Consider the following 26,825-nt stretch of genomic DNA (forward strand, 5'->3'; position numbering starts at 1 on the left):
GTATGTATCAATTTTTGTGGATTGAGGAAAACTTGCATTTTCGTGGGTATTTGATTTCATGGTTTTAGTTATCACTGCATACATATCCTATAGAAAATGTGTAATTCTAGAACATTTTAATATGTGGTTCAACTGTACCCACGAAAACCACGAAAATTGGTATCCAATGAATAATAATGACTCCACAGTAGATGTGTATTAATAGAAGTAGTCAAAAGAAGCTCAAAGATTTCATTGTTTAGTATGGTGATTGTAGAATGTCAATGGTGGATTGAGGCAGTTTTAATTTCACGCTAACTTTATCACAAAATATTTCTCGTCACGCTTTAGCCAGGTCAGCCAATGTTGGTTGGGAGGCAAATGCAAATTTAATTTAGTCATTCACAGGATGAATGTGGCCAAGTTTGCTTGGCTCAGTAGTTTCAGAGAAGACACAAATGCATAATGTACAGGAACCTGGTTGCAATTTGTTGCTGTATATCATATTCTCTTTTATTCATTGTTTTGTAGTTTGTACATAAAGCAAACCGAAAGTAATATCTTTTAAATTGTTTTAAATTTGCTATTTCTGTGCTTTTTAAATTTTCTATGCAACATGGGTTTTGCTATTGGTTGGAAGCTGTTCAGTAAATTATAGTTGCTTACTTCTAAGTTATTTGGTATCTGGCAGAGTGTTTGGCACATGGATAATCATACCACATTACCTTACTTTTACATTTTTAACTTTTCTATCTGAATGGAAATACAAGATTTTCTTCTGAAAGAATTTTTGACTTTCAAAATCTATACATTTCAGATTTTTCAACCTTCTTTTTGCAAGTATCTTTTGGTCAAATGAGGAAAAGTAAAACATATTTAAAAAAACACACACAAAAGTGTATGAATACAAAGATTGAAAGATTTTTTTTCTGGAAAATCTGTCTGATCTGAATGAAATAAAGTCATTGAATATTGGCTATACTTTTCTATCCCTCTATACACTCAGTGCCTAACGGATCAAGTCATCATAATGTGGCAATAGAATAAACAACAAATTGTCAACTGATGTTTTTTTTTATTCGTGAATTTTTTCCCACAAAAAATATTTAAATTGATGAGAGTCATCTCAGAAAAATGAGAATAATACTGGAAGCACTTCTCTTTGATTTAAGATGATGACAGATCTGTAATCTCCATGACAACTTTCAAACATAGCTCACATTAAAGAAGAATTTGCAGGATTCCAACCAGTTTAAGAAGTAAATTACTTAAGGAAAAAGCCTTTGATAATAATTTGCCTTCTTGGTATAGAGCGCGATACCAGTTTGCAGTACAATAGTTCACAAACTCTTTTAACTTGAGCATCATAAATAAATTAAATAAATTGCACAGCTTTTTCTAAATTTCACATTATTCATGTGAAAATAGAGCATTTTGTTTTAAAAACAGAACTGAATCATAAATTGAACTGTATACAGAACAGTTCTTTAAACAATATCCAAAAGCTTACATAGAATTTTAAAGCAAATGCTTTGGTTACATTCTCACAAATGTTGAATGGTTATCTTCAATTATGTCATGTGACATCTTCAATTATCTCATGTGGCATCTTCAGTAATGTCATGTGATAATAAACTCCATTATGTCATGTGACATTAAACTTCAATAGGATCCATGCATTATTTTCATAAAAGTCTAACAAAGCTTTGTACCAAGATGACTGAAAATTCAAAGTGACATTCAATCATATTTTTTCCTTCTGTTGGTGTTATTTGCAATTTATGACCTTGAACTTTGAACTAGATGTCAGATTGGATAGAGATAACCTGAAGCATTGATACCAAATTTGGAATACTGCAACAATATATTTATAATGCTATGTATGGAAACATTGGATTTTCTCCAGATTCTCATATATCTTGTCAAGCACAACATTCTTCATATGTAACTGCAAACAATTTTGAATGAGAAAGTAAATGTATTTTTTTGTAAGCCTAATTGCAGCTCTATTTTCCTATCAGGGGAAAATATGTGCAACTTTTCAGGATATAATAATTATTCACAATTGGTCAAGTTCCCTCTCAAACAATATACAAAGTTTAAGAACAAGCACTACACCCAATTCCTTTTGTGTCAAAACAGATTTACAGGCATATGATTGTACAGATGACAGAAGTTATTGTTTACATTTCATCTCAGGGATCACAAGTAAAACAGATTTTGACCTTCATGGTAGTTTTCATATGACCATGACCTCATTTTCATGGTTCATATATCTCAGAATGGATCAGGGATCACAACTTTAATACATTTTGACCTCCATGGCAGTTTTCATATGACCATGACCTCATTTTCATGGTTCACATCTCAGAATGGATCAGGGATCACAACTTTAATAGATTTTGACCTTCATGGCAGTTTTCATATGACCATGACCTAATTTTCATGGTTCACTCGTCTCAATCATTCAACTTTCCTCAAATTCATCCATAAATATGGTAGTTTATACACACAACACACAGTAAAATTATAAGCTCTCACATGGTCACTCAAGGAAATAAAATTGTGGTACTCTTACATATATATTGATGCAGAAATAGATTTAAGGTCACTGCAGACAGTCAAGGTCGTTAAAAACTTGCATCGTCGTCGTTAAATATTTTTCTGTCGAAGAACATGAAAATGTTTAATAAAATAAAGGGCAAAATTGTTGATATTAAATACCACTGAAGCTTGTCTCTTTTTCATTTTTTGTCATACAACTATTGCATTCTTACAAAGAAAAGCATTTTCTGTGGTACAGGGTATTATATAAATCCATATCATTAATGCAACATATTAGCTCATTTTTTTTGCAGACAGATGCTTGAGCCTTTACACATTATGCAGATACATAATTGTTGAAAATCAAAAACAGAAGCTTGGGCCGTCACATGGGTTCACAGTCGCATAGTTTGTCTTGATAATCTTCTGAGCAGCATCACACATGCACACACGTAAACAAAAACCGAACACCACTGGCTAGCTCCCACTTGAACCAATGACCAGCATTGTATTAAATTGTTTATGATGAAAATACCAACTAAACTTCATATGCCTGAAAAATAAAACATTTCCAAATATTACATTCTATACATCTAGACAACACTTTTATTGCTACCTTTAATAACAAAATTTTCTTAGTACACTATATGTCACTATAGCTATGATAATATCACAATATTTCAGTACAGGAATGATGAATAAGTATATTATAAATTTGACTATGAACAAAGTTATGTGCCTGAACAGTCATGTGCAGTAATATGATGTTATGTATCATATAAAAGTAAAATTTGCAGGTCTTTGTATGGTATGGGAGTCTTAGAATAATACCAGAGTCGAATTGAACAGGCCATGATAAAAAAATTTATAACACTCTAAAAGTACATTTCATTATAAGTTTGTTAATTTAACTAAATGTATTGCTGTGAATTTATAACAAACAAAAACTAAGACAAAATGCATAATTTTAAAGTGATAATGAAAGAACTTTAGTAGACAAATTCTAATACCACCTGTGCTTATCAATGAAAAATCTCGTCTCATTTAAAAAAACAATATCCTATTCCTAATTTATTTTTCTTATATTCAAACAATACCAAAAGAGTAAATTTCTTTTCATATTTGATAAACACCAAATTTAAACATAGGATCAGGCTGGGTTTTTTCATGCCACTAGTCTTTGTTTTATTTTATCTTGTGAATTGATGTTTGTCATTAATATGAATGCTTTATATGGTTTAAATTCTTTTTTAAATTTTGTAACTTGATTCTTATCAAATGCAGTTTGCACTGTGTTTTCTTGCATTTTTTTAGAAGTGTGTTCTCCAATTTTATGAAGAGAGGGGATAATGATTGTGCAATAGATTTAAAAACTTTTGTTTTAACTTTGAACATACCATTATCATGAAGGCTCAAATTTAGCCATTACTTTAGATACTTCTGAGAACCAAGCTGCTACATCCACATCTTCTCTTTCATATTTCTTAATAAATACATGTTCCTGGAAATACACATTTAAATTTCTTAATAAATACATGTTCCTGGAAATACACATTAAGATTTCTTAATAAATACATGTTCCTGGAAATACACATTAAGATTTCTCAATAAATACATGTTCCTGGAAATACACATTAAGATGTCTTAATAAATACATGTTCCTGGAAATACACATTAAAACATCTCTTAATAAATACATGTTCCTGGAAATACACATGAAATATATCTTAATAAATACATATTCCAGGAAATACACATGAAATATATCTTAATAAATAAATGTTCCAGGAAATACACATGAAATATATCTCAATAAATACATTGTCCTGGAAATACACATGAAATATATCTCAATAAATTCATGTTCCTGGAAATACACATAAAATATATCTCAATAAAAACATGTTCCTGGAAATACACATGAAATATATTTCAATAAAGACATGTTCCTGGAAATACACATGAAATATATCTCAATAAATACATGTTCCTGGAAATACATGAAATATATCAATAAATACATGTTCCTGGAAATACACATTAAGATTTCTTAATAAATACATGTTCCTGTAAATACCCATGACATATATCTTGCATCAACATATTTTTCTGTCACCCATTAATATGACTACTAATAATTCAATATCTATAAATCTCTTCCCATTTTTTTTTTCTCAACTTTAATGAGAAGTAAAATCGGTTTATTTCATCAATATCTTTGAAGAATACTTTATATAGAAAACAGTTGGCACTCCCAAGGTTAAGTTTTCTCTTTTTATATTCTGTTTCATATGATAATTCTACTTAAACTCTTCTTTATATAAACTAGAAACCAGTTGTGTAAATTAATGAAAAAGTAAGTTATGATTCTGGTGAAAATAGTTTTTTTTTCCAAACAAGTACAATTAATTGCTTTTTGTTCCATAAATAAATAGCCGTATTTGTTGTTTGTATAATTTTAATCTGTTTAGATACATTGTGTTGTTTTCTTGTTTTCAAAATTGTTTTGACAGATACATTTTGCCACTATTGTTCTAAATCTTTTGTATATGCTGTTTACACAAAGTACTTACTAATAATTTCTTATACTTTGGTCTCTTTTTATAATCTTTCGTTAAACTGTTCAAAGAAAAACAAGCAAAGATATATTACAAGACATAATCTTACCTCTTCACAAAAACATTTTTGAGACTTAATAACATAGTTCATTCTGACTCTCTAATCTTAGTGATATTTAATGTGTGTTTTTTAGATAAACCATAAATCTTAAAAATCATAGTGTCTTCACCTTAGCAAAAGCATGCTTACATAATGTGATTTATGTCATGACTGTTGTTACTGCACAATAAGATGTCTGACTACAGTTATAAAATAATGTAATATTTGACCTGCTACAGCACAATGTAATATTTGACTGTTGCTATGGCACAATGTAATATTTGACTGCTTAAATGACACAATGTAATATTTGACTTGCTACAGCACAATGTAATATTTGACTGCTTAAATAACACAATGTAATATTTGACTTGCTACAGCACAATGTAATATTTGACTGTTGCTATGGCACAATGTAATATTTGACTGCTTAAATAATGCAATGTAATATTTGACTTGCTACAGCACAATGTAATATTTGACTGTTGCTATGGCACAATGTAATATTTGACTGCTTAAATAACACAATGTAATATTTGACTTGCTACAGCACAATGTAATATTTGACTGTTGCTATGGCACAATGTAATATTTGACTGCTTAAATAACACAATGTAATATTTGACTTACTACAGCACAATGTAATATTTGATTGTTTAAATAACACAATGTAATATTTGACTTACCACAGCAAAATGTAATATTTGATTGTTTAAAAAACACAATGTAAATTTGACTTGCTACAGCACAATGTAATATTTGACTTGCTACAGCACAATGTAATATTTGACTGCTTAAATAACACAATGTAATATTTGATTGTTTGATCAACACAAAGTATGACATGTATATCTTTGGCTTTCAAATAATTCACTTTGTGTGCATTTCTGATGAAGGTAAATCCAGAAAATCTCTTTAAAAGTGTTTTTTTTTTTTCATTGCCTGGGATAAAAAAGTGGAGAGATGAAAAAACTCACCAATCTTAAACAAATGAACAAAACTCATGTGAAAACTCACCAATATCTAACAAATGAATAGAACTCATGTGAAAACTCACCAATCTCTAATAACTGAACAAAACTCATGTGAAAACTCACCAATCTCTAACAAAAGAACAGAACTCATGTGAAAACTCACCAATATCTAACCAAATGAACAAAACTCATGTGAAAAGTCACCAATCTCTAACAAATGAACAAAAATCATGTGAAAAGTCACCAATCTCTAACAAATGAACAAAACTCATGTGAAAACTCACTAATCTATGACAAATGAACAAAAACTCATGTGAAAACTCAAATCTCTAACAAATGAAAAAAAACTCATGTGAAAACTCACCAAACTATAACAAATGAACAAAACTCATGTAAAAACCCACCAATCTCTAACAAATGAACAAAAATCATGTGAAAAGTCAACAATCTCTAACAAATGAACAAAACTCATGTGAAAACTCACTAATCTATAACAAATGAACAAAACTCATGTGAAAACTCAAATCTCTAACAAATAAAAAAAAACTCATGTGAAAACTCACCAATCTATAACAAATGAACAAAACTCATGTAAAAACTCACCAATCTCTAACAAATGAACAAAACTCATGTGAAAACTCACCAATCTCTAACAAATGAACAAAACTCATGTGAAAACTATCCAATCTCTAACAAATGAACAGAACTCATGTGAAAACTCACCAATCTCTAACAAATGAACAGAACTCGTGTGAAAACTCACCAATCTATAACAAATGAACAGAACTCATGTGAAAACTCACCAAACTCTAACAAATGAACAGAACTTGTGTGAAAACTCACCAATCTCTAACAAATGAACAGAACTCATGTGAAAACTTACTAATCTCTAACAAATGAACAAAACTCCTGTGAAAACTCGCCAATCTCTAACAAATGAACAAAACTCATGTGAAAACTCACTAATCTCTAACAAATGAACAAAACTCCTGTGAACACTCACCAATCTCTAACAAATGAACAAAACTCCTGTGAAAACTCACCAATCTCTAACAAATGAACAGTACTCATGTGAAAACTCACCAATCTCTAACAAATGAACAGAACTCATGTGAAAACTCACTAATCTCTAACAAATGAACAGAACTCATGTGAAAACTCACCAATCTCTAACAAATGAACAGAACTCATGTGAAGACTCACCAATCTCTAACAAATGAACAGAACTCATGTGAAAACTCACTAATCTATAACAAAAGAACAGAACTCATGTGAAAACTATCCAATCTCTAACAAATGAACAGAACTCATGGGAAAACTCACCTATCTCTAACAAATGAACAGAACTCATGTGAAAACTCACCAATCTCTAACAAATGAACAGAACTCGTGTGAAGACTCACCAATCTCTAACAAATGAACAGAACTCGTGTGAAAACTCACCAATCTCTAACAAATGAACAAAACTCATGTGAAAACTCACCAATCTCTAACAAATGAACAAAACTCCTGTGAACACTCAACAATCTCTAACAAATGAACAAAACTCATGTGAAAACTCACCAATCTCTAACAAATGAACAGTACTCATGTGAAAACTCACCAATCTCTAACAAATGAACAGAACTCATGTGAAAACTCACTAATCTCTAACAAATGAACAGAACTCATGTGAAAACTCACTAATCTATAACAAAAGAACAGAACTCATGTGAAAACTATCCAATCTCTAACAAATGAACAGAACTCATGGGAAAACTCACCTATCTCTAACAAATGAACAGAACTCATGTGAAAACTCACCAATCTCTAACAAATGAACAGAACTCATGTGAAGACTCACCAATCTCTAACAAATGAACAGAACTCTTGTGAAAACTCACCAATCTCTAACAAATGAACAGAACTCTTGTGAAAACTCACCAATCTCTAACAAATGAACAGAACTCATGTGAAAACTCACCAATCTCTAACAAATGAACAGATCTCATGTTAAAACTCACCAATCTCTAACAAATGAACAGAACTCATGGGAAAACTCACCTATCTCTAACAAATGAACAGAACTCATGTGAAAACTTACCAATCTCTAACAAATGAACAGAACTCATGTGAAGACTCACCAATCTCTAACAAATGAACAGAACTCATGTGAAAACTATCCAATCTCTAACAAATGAACAGAACTCTTTTGAAAACTCACCAATCTCTAACAAATGAACAGAACTCATGTGAAAACTCACCAATCTCTAACAAACGAACAGAACTCATGTGAAGACTCACCAATCTCTAACAAATGAACAATTCTCGTGTGAAAACTCACCAATCTATAACAAATGAACAAAACTCACTAATATCTACCAAATGAACAATTCTCATGTGAAAACTCACCAATCTATAACAAATGATCAAAACTCTTGTGAAAACTCACCAATCTCTAACAAATGAACAGTACTCATGTGAAAACTCACCAATCTCTAACAAATGAACAGAACTCATGTGAAAACTCACCAATCTCTAACAAATGAACAGAACTCATGTGAAAACTATCCAATCTCTAACAAACGAACAGAACTCATGTGAAAACTCACCAATCTCTAACAAACGAACAAAACTCATGTAAAAACTCACCAATCTCTAACAAATGAACAAAACTCATGTGAAAACTCACCAATCTCTAACAAACGAACAGAACTCATGTGAAAACTCACCAATCTCTAACAAATGAACAGAACTCATGTGAAAACTCACCAATCTCTAACAAACGAACAGAACTCATGTAAAAACTCATCAATCTCTAACAAACGAACAGAACTCATGTGAAAACTCACCAATCTCTAACAAACGAACAGAACTCATGTGAAAACTCACCAATCTCTAACAAACGAACAGAACTCATGTAAAAACTCACCAATCTCTAACAAACGAACAGAACTCATGTGAAAACTCACCAATCTCTAACAAATGAACAGAACTCATGTGAAAACTATCCAATCTCTAACAAACGAACAGAACTCATGCGAAACTCACCAATCTCTAACAAATGAACAAAACTCTTGTAAAAACTCACCAATCTCTAACAAATGAACAAAACTCATGTGAAAACTCACCAATCTCTAACAAACGAACAGAACTCATGTGAAAACTCACCAATCTCTAACAAATGAACAGAACTCGTGTGAAAACTCTCGACTTGGTGGCAAAAGTGGTGGATCTTCTTGTAAAACTTTTGTTAATACTTCAAAATCTGTTTTACAGTTTTTATATGGAAATTCACCAGTCGCTAATTCTACCTGTTAAAAAAGAAAAAACACATTAACATTAAAAGAATAAATGAGGGTACCTTCATAACAATGAACGGTAAAAATTCTTGCAAAATAATGTTAACAGTAGTTTTTGGTGTATGCGAATAAAATGTACACCTTCTTTTAGACGATAAAAATCGGCTGATTTTGACTGATCATGCTATTTTTTTCCAAAAATGATGGTAACAAGACTTATTTCAGACTGCTGACAAATAAAAGGATATAAGTATATTTTGAAGACTCACAGTAAAAATATTAACCAATTTAACGCTAACACAATTTGACGTAGCTGAAAATGACTGTTTGACGACCAACATGAAGGGCATTCCTACCCTCATAATCAATCTACAATGTTCATACCTTTTTGATCATTTGTTTTAAATTTATTAAAGCATGTAAATATGAAACTGTCGTAAGTTGAGACAATTTCAGCAGTTTAATGAAATTTCAATCTTTAAACAAATGTATAACTATTTAAATTCTCAGTTCCCTTATTAGATAAATGATGTTTTAAAATAAGAAAATCAAGATATGATGGAAAACTCTCTGAACATTCTTCTACAGGGGCGGATCCAGGATTTCAAGTTAGGGGGGGCGCAACTTTTATTTTTGCCGAGCGGAGCGAGGCGAAAAAATTTTGAAGGTTTTTTAAGGTAAAATTATTGAAATATTCTTCTAAAAGGGTGTAATGTTGATATCTCGAACTATTGTGTGTTAAAATAAGCGAGGAATTAAAGTTTAAAGCTGAAACAGCCTTGAAGGCCGTACGGTGACCTATAGTTGTTAATGTTTGTGTCATTTTGGTCTTTTGTGGATAGTTGTCTCATTGGCAATCATACCACATCTTCTTTTTTATATCAATCCACACCTGATAACAATCAACAGATAGACGGGCGGACAGACGGACGCAAAGTGAGACAAGACAGATCACAATTGCGCACCAGACCAATATGTTTTTCAAACGAAAATTTCTACTTTTACCAGCGATTTTTAATTGTCCTTTTTTTACTTTTTTGATTTTCGGAGGTCGTGCCAGACTTAACTGTGTTCGCCATAAACAACTAAAATTAAAATAAGATGCATTTACGCAGTTATGTTTATTTTCTAGGGATCCAAGCATACAGTAATACGGTACAGATTTCGGCTAAATATTTAGGTTGCAAATGAGAAATAAATATAGACACAGAGATACAAATTAATAAACTAACCTTTCGCTTGAAACAGTATTTCTATCTTTCATTACGGATATTATAAAAGAATATCACCTGCCGACTGCTTTCTTGACCGTGTCATGAATAAATTGTGAAAGTGAGTAAGGGATGTGTTGGAACTTCAATTATCCGACAAATTGATTAGAAAAACCGCAAATACAATGTAACATTTGTTTTTACTTTAACTGCTAAAAACCTATTATATTTGTCATCAAATGCAGCTCCGCGTTTGACACCTTCCTTTGAAATCATTTATAGAACTTTAATAAAGCGTAGGTCAGTTGATTAGTAATCACGTTGATTCTGTTAAACTGACCGTTTTATATACTTTGAATGTTAAAAAAGATTGAATGGTCTCTTCTGATACATTAAATATGTTGAAGTCGACCCATGCTTTGCAAATTTTAGGGGGGGGCGCACGCCCGCCACGCCCCCGCCTAAATCCGCCCCTGTTCTATATCTAATTATGATCAACCAATCTAAAAAAAATTGAACCATTTGAACGACATATAGATAAACAACACTAGAATAGACATTATACCTGACATATCCCTTTCATGTAACTCAAATTAAGTATTATTCCAATCAACGAGTTATTAATCATATAAATAGAAAGACGATGTTCATCTACTGTGGATTTCTTTATTTTCTTGGATACCAATTTTTGTGGAATGAGGAAAACTTGCATTTTTATGGATATCTTAATTATTTCATGGTTTTGGAAAAGTCTGCATACATAAATTTAGAAAAAAAACAATTCGTTGAACATTCAAATTCATGGTTCTACTGTACACACAAAATCCATATAAATTGGTATCCAAGGAATATTAATGAATCCACAGTATATTTAATAGAACTTTATTTCCACTAACCAAAGTTATTCCTAAACTCCAAACATCTGCTCTAATATCATAATCTGGTCTCTGTGGATCAGGAGGGTCAATTCTCTCAGGCTGGAAAGAAAACGTTTACTTAAATAACTTCTAGATGTTCTTGATTCAAAGATTAAAATTTAAATTTAAACAAACTACTTTTATTTACAGTCATAAAAATTAATAACTTATTTTTCTTTTCTTTGAAAGAAAGTAAGGACAGTCTTATAAAAAAAATGCCTTTATACATCTATCTTCTTCCTTACATGAGTTTTCTTTGTATGTCTTTCAATTTTTCCATATTCAGGTTAAAATCACTCTTAGAAACAACAAGTTGAGCTGTTATTTATTGCTGACTTTTGATATCCATGCTATAAGTATTAGGAAATAGGAACTTACTATCTTTTGTGGATAGTTGTCTCATTGGCAATCATACCACATCTTCTTTTTTTATATATTGATTGGCAATGCATTGGCAAACACATCATACTGTCAAGCTAGCTTACAAGAATTTTGATATCAAATTTCAGGATGCTCTGATACATATTTCCTGAGAAAATTGTGACAAAAGTTTCATACAAGGTATTTTGTTTAAGAATATCCATTGGCATGCTACAAAATTAAAATAACTACTCACTGCCATATATGCTGCACATCCTGCACTTCTTGTTTTGGCTTTTGAGTCCACAAGTCTTCCACTAATACCAAAATCACATAACTTAACTGTACCATTTTCATCTAACAAAATATTAGAAGGTTTTACATCTGAAAAAGAAGAATAAAATTAAAACAAGGAATATCATGTGCATATCTTCTTCCTTTTTTATTTTATCTACACCAAGAGATATGATCAGCTTATCTGGAATAAAATTATGTAAACTCAGAAGGAAGAAATGGTGTCCTTAACCATTATTCTTTTAATACATAAACATACCCTAGATGATATGTGTTTTTGAGAGGTAAAATCCACGGTTACATATGAACCAATGACAAAATAGCAATGTCAACACTTATGCATGGCACATTTTCAATTAACGTTGTTCTCATTGTTGAAGTATACAGTGACCTTTAATTGTTTTCATCTTTGTTATTAGAACTCCTGTGGATAGATCTTACCACATCTCTATTTTTTCATCCTGATTATCTCCCTTTGACCATAAAAATAACATTCCAGGTTGTATCCAGCTATGTTGGTAAGTCATTCACCTGTGGACATTTTTTTTCTATTTTTATGCCCCACCTACGATAGTAGAGGGGCATTATGTTTTCTGGTATGTGGCCCCGTTCGTCCGTTCGTCCTTCTGTGCGTCCGTTCAAGTTAAATTTTTTGGTCAAGGTAGTTTTTGATGAAGCTGAAGTCCAATCAACTTGAAACTTAGTACACTTGTTGTTTCAAGCCAAATTAGATTTTTGACTTCAATTTCACGGTCCACTGAACATATAAAATGAAAGTGGGAGTTTCAGGTTAAAGTTTTTGGTCAAAGTAGTTTTTGATGAAATTGAAGTCCAATCAACTTGAAACTAACTACATATGTTCCCTATAGTATAATCTTTCTAATTTTAATGCCAAATTAGATTATTACCCAATTTCACGGTCCATGGAAGATGCAAAAGGATAGTGCGAGTGGGGCATCCGTGTACTTTGGACACATTCTTGTTTCCTGTAGATTTTTTATTACCCTGTACTGTCAAGCTAGGTTACTCATCATTGTTTCTCAGTCACTCAATGTACCATGTTGATCCATACTAAAGCTGCTGTTTGTTTACATTCAAATTCCAATGGCGTCAAAACCATGTGATATGCATTGAATCATTCTACCCAATCAAATTGCTCTATTGTCAATTAGGGGATTTTTTTCAGTCTAAGGCAATTATACTATTTGTTTGTGTGATATTGCTTTGAAATAGTTTGCAATAATTTGGGAGTTTATTCAAAAGGAAACCTCAAATTTAGCCATGACATTCAACATGTATTTTTGTATGAATATTTACCTACGGACATGATGGTCAGAATATTGATCTTTTTATATTGGATCACATTTTTTTTTCTATGAAAAATAAATGTAAATCATTTTTTATTAACCTACTCTGTATTCCTGAAAAAACATTATGGTATGAACATCGTTTTTTCATATAGTTTTCCTTTTATTTTGGATGGGGTTTTTTCGCGGGAAAATCGCGTAAAACGTAAAAATACGCCACTAAGATTGATGACGCTGAATGAAATGTACACAAAGCCTTTCAGTGCAAGCAATTGGGGACGGAAGTGGGATTTTGTAAAGTTTGAATCACAACGAAAACATATCTTTAAAAATGTTTTTTTTTAGAAGAGTAGAAAAATCGTATTCTGCACTAATTTTGAACACTGGTATTAGCATAGTGATGTCAATGCGGAGTTGTCCCATGTGATAAGTACAAATAAAAATACTGAACGAATCAACTAGATGACTGATTATAGACTACCGTAGGATATACTATTTCAATATGCAATTAACTCATTGTTTAGGTTTTATTTTGAATCAATAATGCTATATATGTTGATCTTTGATAGTGTTTTAAATTTTATCTTTTTTTAAATACATAATATCATTTTGCAATCATTCACAGTGTTCCAGCTAGGTTTTCAAAAGGGCAGGGTGCCAATCCTGAAAAAGGGCATCTAACGCGCGATATGATAATATGAAAAGGGCATATTTTAATAAAAGATGTTAATCAAACATTTGTGTTTATTCCTTGAGTCACAGGTTATACAAGAACACCATCATTAGCCCATATAGAACTCTATCTTTCTACTTTTAAGGCTGAAAAACTTGTAAAGCAGCTTGTCACACAAGTTTTTTTATCATTGCTTGTCACAGTTGAACTTTATATGCAGTATGTTTTGAAAGGTGACCTGTTTCATACTGTTTCTATGGTCTGCCACATTTTACCAGTTTCACCTTTTTACCCCTGCTGTGCTTAATGGCAATACAGCACAAAACAGCTGTGCTCAGTAAATTCACAAGTTTAGGATATAAAGCAATAGTGAAAAATTGTATAAAAAATAAAGAAAACAGAAAAAGATGACCAAGGCACCCTACCAACACAGCTACTAAGACCCTCTTTAAATTTTCCAATAACTCAAAATAAATACCTAAACATATATATTCTTAAGCAAGAAGTATGGAGACATATTTTAGAATATGTAAATGAGTTACTCAATGCTAGGAAAAAAATCAGATTGTGTTATCTTTCTTGATTCCGGTGTGCTCCTTCTTTGGAGGATTATAAACAGTACGTAAATATGATGTAAATATGATCACAATATGGCGGCCGATTTTGTTATTTTCGTATCAAAAATGAAGGCATTCAATGAGAAATACGTCTGAATTTTCTGTTTATTTTACGGAAAACAAGTAAAACAATGTCTTCAACAAGTTTATTATGGTTTTCCAACTTTCTGTCTCCATGATACTACGGTAAACATCGCAAATTGTGCCCAAGTTGTTGTATGCACATTTCTTCACCGATTCTATTTGAATGAATATAATGTTGATGATCATTATTGACCCATCCGATAAACGGATTACCTATAACAACAGATTATGAAACCAGTTGTAACCATTGATTAGCTTGGGGATGTAAACAAAGTCATAAACTTTTCCCCAGGCAAAATTTAGTAATTAGCGTATCATATCAATACGCACAAATTAAAATGCAATCGATCTTCAAAAAAGGCAGGGCGCCCTGGAAACTGTAAAAAGGGCACAGGGCGCCACTCGGAAAAGGGCGGGCGCTGCACCCTCTGAAAACGGCCTAGCTGGAACACTGATTCATTCATACTACAATCTTAATATAATCTTTAATGAATTTCTAATCTAATAATTGTTAAAAATTTTCAAAGGCAAATGCCTAGTCCCATATTTTTCTTGGTTGTGTCACAGGCCTTCAATATCATACATAATTTTTAAAGAATCACATAAATCATTTGCTTCTTTGACACCAGCTGAATTTATTCTTTTCTTATCTAGAATTTTGGTTCAATGGTTTACTTTTACAAATTGTGTCAGACTTGGAAGAAGAGGTGTCTAAATGGTAATCATACCACATCTTCTTAAATCTATTTTCTTTTATTTTTTAGATTACAAATCTTTTATTCTGTAAACCCCCTCCTGACCCCCACAGATGTTCCTTGTGTAAATGTACATTACCTCTATGAATAACTCCATGTTCTTCCTTCAGATAATTAAGTGCTTTTACAATCTGTTAACAAAAAATATCATTGATAACAAAAAATAACATTGATAACAAAAAATAACATTGTTACACATATCTGCAACTAATCACATGACTAACATTGAAAACCTCTTTAAATTTTCAGTTATTCATTTTAAAACAGAAAGTGCTCATTTGTTGCTGGCTGAAAACTAACAAAAGCAACTTCATACTAGATTGCTGTTTTGATGTGAGCCAATGCTCCCTATTGAATACCTATAATTGTTTCTTTAACAAATAGTGAATTGAATGGAGAGTTGTCTCATTGGCAGTCATACCACATCTTCTTTCAACTAGTTGAACTGATTGTTCCAAAATTAAAGAAGTCAATTTCAAATTATGATTGAAAATTATTTAAAAATTTCTCAGATCTGTATAAATAAAATGTCAGTGTAGTTTACCTGTACAAAGAAAATCCACAAAAGCAGGTATTATGCAAACTAAGTCAGATGAATCATCAGTATATCTAAGTCATTTCCCCCTGACATAACTGTCACATGTCATCTGAGTTTCCATTAATAAAGATAACTATACCAGTATACACATTTTTCAATAAATATTTATACCTACTTCTTGTTATTTACTGTTATCTATTAACAAAGATTCCAGTGTCTAAACTTGTATTTATTTGTTGTAAACTTTATCATAATAGGTTTCAGATTTGTTCTGCTTCAAAATAATAAAATGTTTAGAAACTCTATTCATACTTACTGCAACTGCCATTTTACCCAGAATCCTCTCTGGTATTGGTGTTTTTGTTCTTTTTAACAATTTATCTAAACACGTTGACATTAACTCCATGCAGATCCATACTTCACTCTGTATAATACAAATAGATGCTAAATTATCAAAAGAAATGTTCAAGATGGTGATAAACAATGAAAGTTGTATTCTTGTAGAAAGCCTGGAAGTACATTTACAAATACAAAGTTTTTCTGAAGTAATTCGTTTACCAATTCACTATTTCAGAATCTAATGCATTCTCAATTTCTGGGTAATATTTTTAAAAGTGTGCACCAAAATTAAATGTTGTGATTGGTTAAAAACTTGCTAAACAATCAAAAGTCAACCAATCATTTTGGACATAGCATTGGGAACAAGTTGATTGGACTTCCAACTTTATCAAAAACTACCTTGACCAAAAATATTAACCATCATTAATCTGGAGTGGGAAAGACAGATGGACAAACGGAGTACGGACGGACAGATGAAAAAAGGGACAGACAAACAGATAGACAAACAGATGAATGGACAGACAAATGCACAGACCAGAAAACATATTGTCCATAAATGGAGCATAAAAAAAATAATAACGGACTTAATTTGAAAAAAAGGAGTTGTGCTATAAAAATGTACTGTCACCAGAGTACCCGCAGGCTAAGACTTTTGTCACGAAATGAATGTAAGCTTTTGTAAGCTTGCCTAAAATTCTTCGGTCATAAAATCTATCTGGAAAATTCATTCTACAACAATTTATATTCACCATCAGTTTTTAGTGGGGTTCATGTTTCTTAGTCTTTAGTTTCCATGTGTCTTTTTCATTTTTAGCCATGGCCTTTTCAGTTTATTTTTTCAATCTATGAGTTTGACTGTCCCTCTAAAACCTTCACCCTTCTTTTATAAACGATTTCCCAGGTATGTTCTAGTTTAAAATAGATTTTAATGTGCTAAGTTAATTAAGACTTACAGCCGTAATAAAACATCCTATACATTGTACGATATAAGGATAATCTGTACATTTTAATACTACTTCTAAATCCATTATAATTCTCTTATTTTCTTCCTTGTTACCAGATCTACGCATTTGCTGAAAATTGTAAAAAATAATGAGCACATATTCATTGTTTTGTTTAACACAATACATATATTTTACAATAACACAAACAGAACATTTACTATAAAGATAGTGTGATGTCTAATATTACTACAAGGATTTTCCACTATTTTTAAAATGATGCAACATTTCATACTAAATTCTAATTTAACAATCTTTTTGGGTTTCGTAAACAAAACAAGGCTTAATTCCATAAATAAAATTAGGTGCACATTTGTGATTGTAAACAAAGCCATGTTCTTATTCTAATAAAACATGGGCAGCGCATGTGTGACATCAGAATTAAAATTGAAACATCAGCTGTATTTGTAATGGATGCCAAAAATTACATTTTTGTACAATGTATGTATTGTTTGGTAGGAAATAAAATAAAATAATTCTTCAAAAAAGTCATCATGTATCTGTATTGTGAAACATGTAGTGTCTTGTAGGTCTACTCTAAATTACAAAAGTTCAGGCCTCACAGTCATAAAACTTTCAAGCATGATTTTTGTACTCAGACTCGAAAATCAACCAATCAAATTGCTGGATTTCATGTTTCAAGCATGACTTTTGTGCTCATAGCACTGAGCAAAGTTTTATGTCTTTAAGGCCAGAACTTTTCTATTAGAATCAAAACAAATTTGTTTATGCCATGCTCTACATAGTAAATGTTCAATACAACATTGGTAGGCAATTTGTCAACAATTTAGGCTTTGCATTCGTCTGGAATATATTTACAGGACTACATGAGGTATCTCTAAGTTCTAATTCTTCATACCTTAACAGCCATTAAATGACCTGTCGATTTGTGTTCCATTTTTACAACTTGGCCACATGTACCATGACCCAGATCTCCACGTGCTTCCAGCTCAGCAATGTCAGCTTGATATTTCTATTAAAAAAAAAAAAATAACATTAGTTACATATTTGTTTTTCGTTCATTTTTTTTTACATAAATAAGGCCTTTAGTTTTCTCGTTTGAATTGTTTTACATTGTCTTATCGGGTCTTTTATAGCTGACTATGCAGTATGGGTTTTACTCATTGTTGAAAGCCGTACGCTGACCTATAGTTGTTAATGCTTGTGTCATTTTGGTCTTTTGTGGATAGTTGTCTCATTGGCAATCATACCACATCTTCTTTTTAATATTAGTATCAAATACATAAAAATCTTCTGACATTGATTTATTACACATTATGTTTCCTGAATGCTTGCGAACCTATTGGTTTCAGGAAATCATGATCTTATTCTCCTCTTTTTCAGCAAGTCATAAATCACTTAAAATGTATCAACAAAAAACATTCTACACCAAATCATGTGGACTTAAACATTTTTAACAGTCAAAATTATTTTCTATCTAATAATTAAGAACCATCATTTAAAAGAATGGAGAATTCAAATATTTTAATTTAAAATACAATATCTGCAGAACATGTAGAATCTATTTACAATGTACATAATACAATGTATATCTGTTCAAAGAAATATTGCAACTGGCAAGAAATTTTATTGCAAATAATTATCCTTAAAGCGGAACCACTAATACTAACAACATATAAAATAAAGGAGAAATCAAGAGAGTTATCTTTTATTTCTATTTTGGAAAATGGATTTTTTTTTATTCTAAACTTAAAATACATCTTTAATGCAATTTTACTCTTTCATCTAAACATATACCCTATCAACTAATGAATAACTCATCTTAAATTTAATGTGTGATCTGATTTTATTCTCTCAGCTCACAATTGTCAACATATGCTCAACTCTATTTATCTTATATATTGACTTACCTGACCATAAAATGTAAGAATTTGTGTCATCTTCATAATTTCTTGGTATTTCTGTTCAATTTCAGCTCTAAAATTAAGAATACATAATTACATGTAAGGTGTATTTTTTGGTGGTTGGAAAAAAAATCACTGTTTGAAAAAAATTTCACAGCAAGCTTAGAACAAATTAGATCACCTGGAGTAATTTCTTAAATTTTTTATTGTATAAATTATAAAACATATGGGCACTTCAAAGTCTATACACATTTGTAGCCAAACTCTTTAAAAAAAAATGTTTGAATTTGTCTTTCTTTGATCTAGATCTCTTTCCATTTACAACTACATGTAAAAACTTGTTTAACTAAAACAAAACAGGGGTTACATGTAAGTCTAGAACTCGGATTTGTAAAGTTCTGCTATTTTTCTTAACATGCACGATCATGCATCATTCTGCTTATCGAAACTCATCTTGTATATCAAAAGGAGAGAGCAATAAAAAGAAGCGAGATTTTTTTCCTAAAATTGAAATTTCATTTTAAAAACTTTAAACTAACTTGTTCTTCACAATAATGTACAATTAGAAACATATTCAGGCAAACACTTTAAATTGGATTATCTCCCTTTGTCCATGAGAGTCTAGGAAGAACAGAAAGATGCTATTCAATGCACCTTGACCTTGTGTATTTCTTAATAAAAAAGTTTTCATGATAAAAATTGTAATACACTTGTATAAAATGTTTTCTTCTACAATTACTACACCCATAGACTACATGGACTACCCATCTCTAAGCACATAAAACTAATAACCAGATGCTCCGCAGGGCGTAGCTTTATACGACCGCAGAGGTTGAACCCTGAACGGTTGGGGCAAGTATGGACACAACATTCAAGCTGGATTCCGCTCTAAATTTGGATTGTGATTAAATAGTTGACACAGCATAGGTTTCTGACACAGAATGAATGTATTCAAATGAACTTAAAATTTTTGTTTTCTCTTAGAGCAATTCACTATGCTGTTGAATATTAATCCTCTCAAAAAAATGTTTGAAGAAATTTTCTTTTTATTTATGAAATTTCAAATGAGAAAAATTGAACCCAATTCTTAATCACATCCCCCTTTCCCTTATTCCAAAACTAATTTCAATTAAAATATTCGAATGGAGTTTGCAACAATTACTACTCATTTAAATACATCATAAAATATTAAGATGTAAAAAAAACTGCTTGTTATCACTAAATGGTAAAGATTATTTAAATTTATCAGTTGGTAGTAAAAAGTGAATATACATTGTATATTGTATATAACAAAGATTTAAGTTGATTCTGGACAAAGAAAGATAACTCCAATTAAAAAAAATTCTTGCAGATATTTCTTGCTTACTATACTGGACAAAGAAAGATAACTCTTAATTAAAAAAAAAATTGCTATTTCACAATATTGTGAAATTAGATATTTCTTGCCATTGCACAATACTGTGCAATTGAAAAGACTTGCTATTGCACAATACTTAATATAATAATTTTAGATCCTGATTTGGACCAACTTGAAAACTGGGCCCATAATCAAAAATCTAAGTACATGTTTAGATTCAGCATATCAAAGAGGCCCAAGAATTTAATTTTTGTTAAAATCAAACTTAGTTTAATTTTGGACCCTTTGCACTTTAATTTAGACCAATTTTAAAACTGGACCAAAAATTAAGAATCTACATACACAGTTAGATTTGGCATATCAAAGAACCCCAATTATTCAAATTTTGATGAAATCAAACAATGTTTAATTTTGGACCTCAATTTGGGCCAACTTGAAAACTGGGCCAATAATCAAAAATCTAAGTACATTTTTAGATTCAGCATATCAAAGAACCCCAAGGTTTCAATTTTTGTTAAAATCAAACTAAGTTTAATTTTGGACCCTTTGGACCTTAATGTAGACCAATTTGAAAACTGGACCAAAAATTAAGAATCTACATACACAGTTAGATTCGGCATATTAAAGAACCCCAATTATTCAATTTTGATGAAATCAAACAAAGTTTAATTTTAGACCCTTTGGGCCTCTTTTTCCTTAACTGGTGGGACCAAAACTCCCAAAATCAATACCAACCTTCCTTTTATAGTCATAAACCTTGTGTTTAAATTTCATAGATTTCTATTTACTTATACCAACGCTATGGTGCGAAAACCAAGAAAAATGCTTATTTGGGTCCCTTTTTGGCCCCTAATTCCTAAACTGTTGGGGCCGAAACTCCCAAAATCAATACCAACCTTCCTTTTGTGGTCATAAACATTGTGTTTAAATTTCATTGATTTCTATTAACTGGAACTAAAGTTATTGTGCGAAAACCAAGAATAATGCTTATTTGGGCCCTTTTTTGGCCCCTAATTCCTAAACTGTTGAAACCAAAACTCCCAAAATCAATCCCAACCTTTCTTTTGTGGTCATAAACCTTGTGTCAAAATTTCATAGATTTCTATTAACTTAAACTAAAGTTATAGTGCGAAAACCAAGAAAATGCTTATTTGGGCCCTTTTTGGCCCCTAATTCCTAAAATGTTGGGACCAAAACTCCCAAAATCAATACCAGCCTTCCTTTTATGGTCATAAACCTTGTGTTAAAATTTCATAGATTTCTATTCACTTTTACTAAAGTTAGAGTGCGAAAACTAAAAGTATTCGGACGACGACGACGACGACGACGACAACGACGCCAACGTGATAGCAATATACGACGAAATTTTTTTCAAAATTTGCGGTCGTATAAAAACCAAACTAAAGTTCAAATTGAATACCTACACGACAGTGCAATGTGCTGGATAAACATGTCTAGTCGAGTCGGCCCTGTCGTGCAGAATGGCTATATCCCATGAAGCGCGGGAAAACAACTAACGGTCTATTGGAGACAACTAGCAGAAATTAATTTCAATCTAATTCAGTTCCTTCAAACGGTTGAAATTACATTTTTGTAAGTGGAATATCTGAGTAAACATTAGTAGTAAATTGATGTAATTGACAGAATGAGATCTAAGGAATGTTCACTTCATTTATTGCACTCACAGAAAGTTCACTTCATTACACTAGAAGAATGTTCACTTCATTGCACTAAAGGAATATTCACTCTGTAGCACTGTCTTAGATACATGTACTGCTTAATAGTCTAGAATGTCAATGACTTCAACGGACTTCATTTTTGGTCAGAAAATTGATGAGTTGTAAATTTTTTGATCAGTCAGAAACTTACATCTGGTTTGTGGATATAAAAATGGATCGATTTTTTCCCTTATGTTGACACAACTTTAAAAATCCTTTTGTCATACTTTTCCTCAACTTCTACTGGTACTAAACAAGTTATTTCAACTGTTTTAAGGATTTACTTAGGTGAAATTAAATAAATTTAAAATTGATACTTAAAGTTTGAAGAGCATTTATTAAGGATTAAAGTAAACTAAAGATATTGATAGGTCATGGAACTCCTTTTCAAGAAAATTGATTGTTAAAATATAGCGGGAATAGGCTGACTCAGACTTTTATCTTTATACATTTGCATTGGTAACATTTGGGTCTCAAATCAAAAGAAAGAAAATCAAGAATCTCCTTAAATTTTGTTAAATGACCTTTATTACAGTGTACATGTATTGTATGGAGAAACTCAAAGGAATCCTAACATCTGACGCAAATTTCAAAACCTCACCCAAGTACATCCTTAAACATATTACAATGTAACTGCACAATCTCAAGTTATTTGACATGAATTCTTACCCGTCATACTGCCTAGGTGCTCTACTTCCTCCCAAATCTAAGTTAGCTGCTGGTCTTCGTCTACCTGGAGGAGGTGCAGAACTTGGTCTAGAAAATGCAGTACCTATTTCACCCACTAAAACAGACAATGACAAAATAATAACACAAAAAGAAGACAGAAGACAATGATATACATGTACTACCTATATTTCTAACACATGCAAGTTTTGGGTAATTATTAGATATTGTGGTTCATGTCTGTCTACTTTTTTTCTGTTTTTTGCTCTTGTATTTTTACTATCATTAATATTGCATTTAGGACCCCAAAATTTGTTTACAATTACATCTTAATACTTCCAGTCCTGCACTTCACTTCCGAACTTCTTTACAGAAGCTCACTTGATAATATGTTGATATAGTGAAACTAGATTTTTCATTCTACAGTGAATAAAATAAACTCATCACAGATTCCAGGCTGAACATTTTGTTAGTAAGACAAGCTTTCATCTATTAAAGACTCATCAGTGACACTCAAATGAGCTGGGGAATTTACAGACAACTACAATGTATGCTTCAATTTTTTAAAGAAAGAAATTAAAGTACTGTAAATTCTGAAATTATTGCGTGCATTTGTTATTGCGATATTGTCATTTTAGAATTAAATGCCATTTTAATTTTTAAGATTTTGAGAAAAATCCTGTTAAATTCATGTAAAACATTTGAAAATGCGAGTTTAAATTATTGCGCTTACAACTCAGTCGCAGTTTTCGCAATAATAAAAACTTGGCATTAATTTCTGAATTTACAGTATTTGATGGGGTACAGTTTGTTAACCCTTGTGGTCAGGTCAATTTTTCATCTGCCAATGACATAATATTATAAGTATGTATACTATAGAAGACTGACTTGTTATGACTTGAATTGATACTTGTACAATGATCAGGACTCAGACTTGATGACAACATAAATTAATGAGTCTTAACCTAAATATAATGAAATTTCAGAAATTACTGTAAAATTTTTACAAATGACGATGTGACTCATGCAATTGGGTGAGTATTCCAATAAAAAAAATTATCTAATTTGTATGCAGATTTTTATGGTAATCCCAAAGACTATAGAATAATCTTACATTCTAGTCAATACTTCAAAATTCACAATAGTAATAGTAATAAATTTTTAATTAGGTTCAGTTTACCCTTGGTTTGATTGATTGATCTTTTTTGTTAATGCTTTAACCTCTAGTGACAAATTAATTCCTTTAATTTTGAGATTTTGTACTAAGGAGTGATTTTCTGATCTTACTGCCCTCAGAATCTGTATCCAATCCCTATTAATACTATTTACATAAAATTTGTGCAAGATTCCTCATCTTCATTGATGCCTTTAAAGTGGCCTACATTAAACCTCACTATTCCATCAACCTGAAGTTGATAGGAATTGAACAGAAAAAATATTTGCCTTTCAGAAACTTGAAGATATCTTACCTTTTAGGCCAACATTAAAAATATCTTTGTCTCCCCTTCCCATCTGAGGTTTTCAGGTTATGGGTATAGGTACATTTGTACATGTACATGTACATGTAGGTAGGCAAATTGTTTTATTTTGTTCCTTGATAGGCACTTGATATGGTTTTCTATATTGAATTTGTACAAATTTCAAAGAAGATGGATTTTAAAGCATGATTCAGACCATGTTTACCCAAACAGCAATGAAAATGAAGCAATGACAGAGTTTCCTAGGACGGCCAAATCGAAAAATATCAGTGTTCTTCCCAAATATTTCATTTAGCATCCAAATAAGCTGGAAACTTTGAAATACCATCTTTTATTGTTTCTAAAAATATAGCATCACATTCATAAGGCCAAAAAAATATATGTGTCTGTATAAGGTTAAATCATGAAAATAAATAGGGTACATTTTACATGTAAGTAGGTTGGTATTTTCATTTCATTTTTTTTTCATTTTTTATTTTTTGTGTCATGATTTTGAGTTGTGAGGTCTGTCTTGCCGTGGTCTGATTTGTCAATTGGCTGAGCTAACCCGTATTTTTTCCGTATGATTGGATTATTTCCCTATGTTATTGATTAGAAAAAAATGCCGGCAAAATGTTTATTTCATCACACAAGTCTCAAATTTCCTTAAAACAGCAATCATTATGATCATTGGGATGTATCAGGCAACACTATCTTCACTTTTAACACAAGTTCAGTTTATTTTTCACTTTACAACGGAAATAAAATGGGTTAGGGTCGTGCTAAAATAGGGTCGGTTGGGTAACCGTAAACAGACATATATTTTTTTTTGGCCTAACATAATTGATTACTTGAAAAAAACTGTCAGTCAGCATCACATTCATGAAATATAGCATCATATTACCATGGTGCTTAAAGGCCCCGGGAGAACACTGATGGAAAAGATTGACAAAAGGTTTTAATTTGCCACTGGACAAAGCAATATCAATCAAACAATCATGGAACATGTTATTTGGCACTGTATAAATGCCACTCTAATCAATTCATCATGGGAATCATTAATTTATGCTTCAAATGCTGAAGTTTTAATCATGTTTATAATGATATTTGCAAAACAGTGAAAATGATAACAAATACTTGAATGGAAGCAATGTTAATCTGATAATGATGTCATTTCATTATAATCTGAATGTAAGATAAATCGAATTAAAGCTAAATAAGTGTACAGTTTGAAATACAATAGACTGTTTTTAGGGATAAAGGTGGCAAAATTGTGTTAATAGAGCAATAAATTCCATTGTTTATGTTTAACAAACTGAAAACGTACGCCCAGGTCTAGGTCTTCTAGCAGGACTAGGGTGTCCCGACTCTGCCTTTGGTGGTCTCGAAATTGGAAAATCATTCCCCATAACCATAGGTTTTGTTCTATCATGATCCCTTGATTTGTTTTCAAGCTTCAATCTTCGTTCTAACTCATTTATTTTTTGCTGTAGAGTCGAAGACATTTTGATCACATGATAAAATCGGAATCGGTAAAGTGCTTGTGTAAATCATTTGTGCGCTTTAAATATTTACAGTTATGTCCTGACAAATAGTCCATACTTGTTCGTGCTATCGAGTTCGTGCATAATAATCTAACGAAAAGACGAAATGAAAACGAAGTAAACAAAATAAAGATTACTGGCCAATAATGCATTGAACAGAATGAGCGATGTCTAACATGATTATGTCATTTAAATTACCAAGTGTTAGTGCTATCATTTACCGTGGCAAACTAAGTGCTCAGTTCAAACTCGTCACATGATACAAAGTAGACCCTATAGAACGTTTTGACAATATCTTTTTTAAGCTGACGTGTTTAATAAATGGCAAAAATGAGAATTCAAACAAATTGCTAAATTTTTAATTGGTCCTAGTCTTTAAACTATATATGAAACGAGTTTCTTGAAATCTAAAATAAAATATTATCGAGATTATTGCATGCATGATTCCCGTTTGAATGGTTTAACACTAGTAATGTTTGGGGCTCTTTATAACTGTTAATAACTTGCTGTTCGGTGGGAACCAAGGCTCCGTGTTAAATCCGGTACTTCGACCTATAATGGTTATATGGGTACAGCAGTCATCATCGTGTAACAATTTTAAAAGGAACAATTTAACAGAACATAAAAACATCTATCTACAAACACATTCATTGATTCGCGTGTCTGACGTCAGAAAAATTTATACG

The 26,825-nt window shown here is 31.4% G+C and overlaps 1 protein-coding gene across 1 annotated transcript; it reads right to left on the bottom strand.

Moving 5' to 3' along the window:
• Positions 1-1,037: 1,037 nt before the first annotated feature.
• On the bottom strand, positions 1,038-26,135 carry LOC134707829 (dual specificity mitogen-activated protein kinase kinase 7-like). The gene is made up of 13 exons (XM_063567902.1): positions 25,923-26,135; positions 23,142-23,256; positions 19,404-19,470; positions 18,392-18,505; positions 17,485-17,604; positions 16,509-16,616; positions 15,734-15,785; positions 12,181-12,308; positions 11,544-11,624; positions 9,306-9,448; positions 5,097-5,142; positions 3,921-4,024; positions 1,038-3,076 (listed from the first exon to the last, which is right to left on the bottom strand). The coding sequence occupies exons 1-12, from the start codon at positions 26,098-26,100 to the stop codon at positions 3,926-3,928; spliced, it is 1,251 nt and encodes a 416-aa protein (XP_063423972.1). The 5' UTR covers positions 26,101-26,135; the 3' UTR covers positions 1,038-3,076; positions 3,921-3,925.
• Positions 26,136-26,825: the final 690 nt, after the last annotated feature.

This window comes from Mytilus trossulus, chromosome 2 (assembly GCF_036588685.1).
Source record: "Mytilus trossulus isolate FHL-02 chromosome 2, PNRI_Mtr1.1.1.hap1, whole genome shotgun sequence".
Lineage (NCBI taxonomy): Eukaryota > Metazoa > Mollusca > Bivalvia > Mytilida > Mytilidae > Mytilus > Mytilus trossulus.

Bases quoted from the DNA above. Each gene is read 5' to 3' on its own strand.
- LOC134707829 (XM_063567902.1), bottom strand. From the start codon at position 26,100: ATGTCTTCGACTCTACAGCAAAAAATAAATGAGTTAGAACGAAGATTG. The intron at 16,617-17,484 runs GTAAGTCTTAAT...TGTATTATACAG, and splicing joins TAGGATGTTTTATTACGGCT to AGTGAAGTATGGATCTGCAT. The intron at 11,625-12,180 runs GTGAGTAGTTAT...TTTTCTTTCCAG, and splicing joins GATGTGCAGCATATATGGCA to CCTGAGAGAATTGACCCTCC.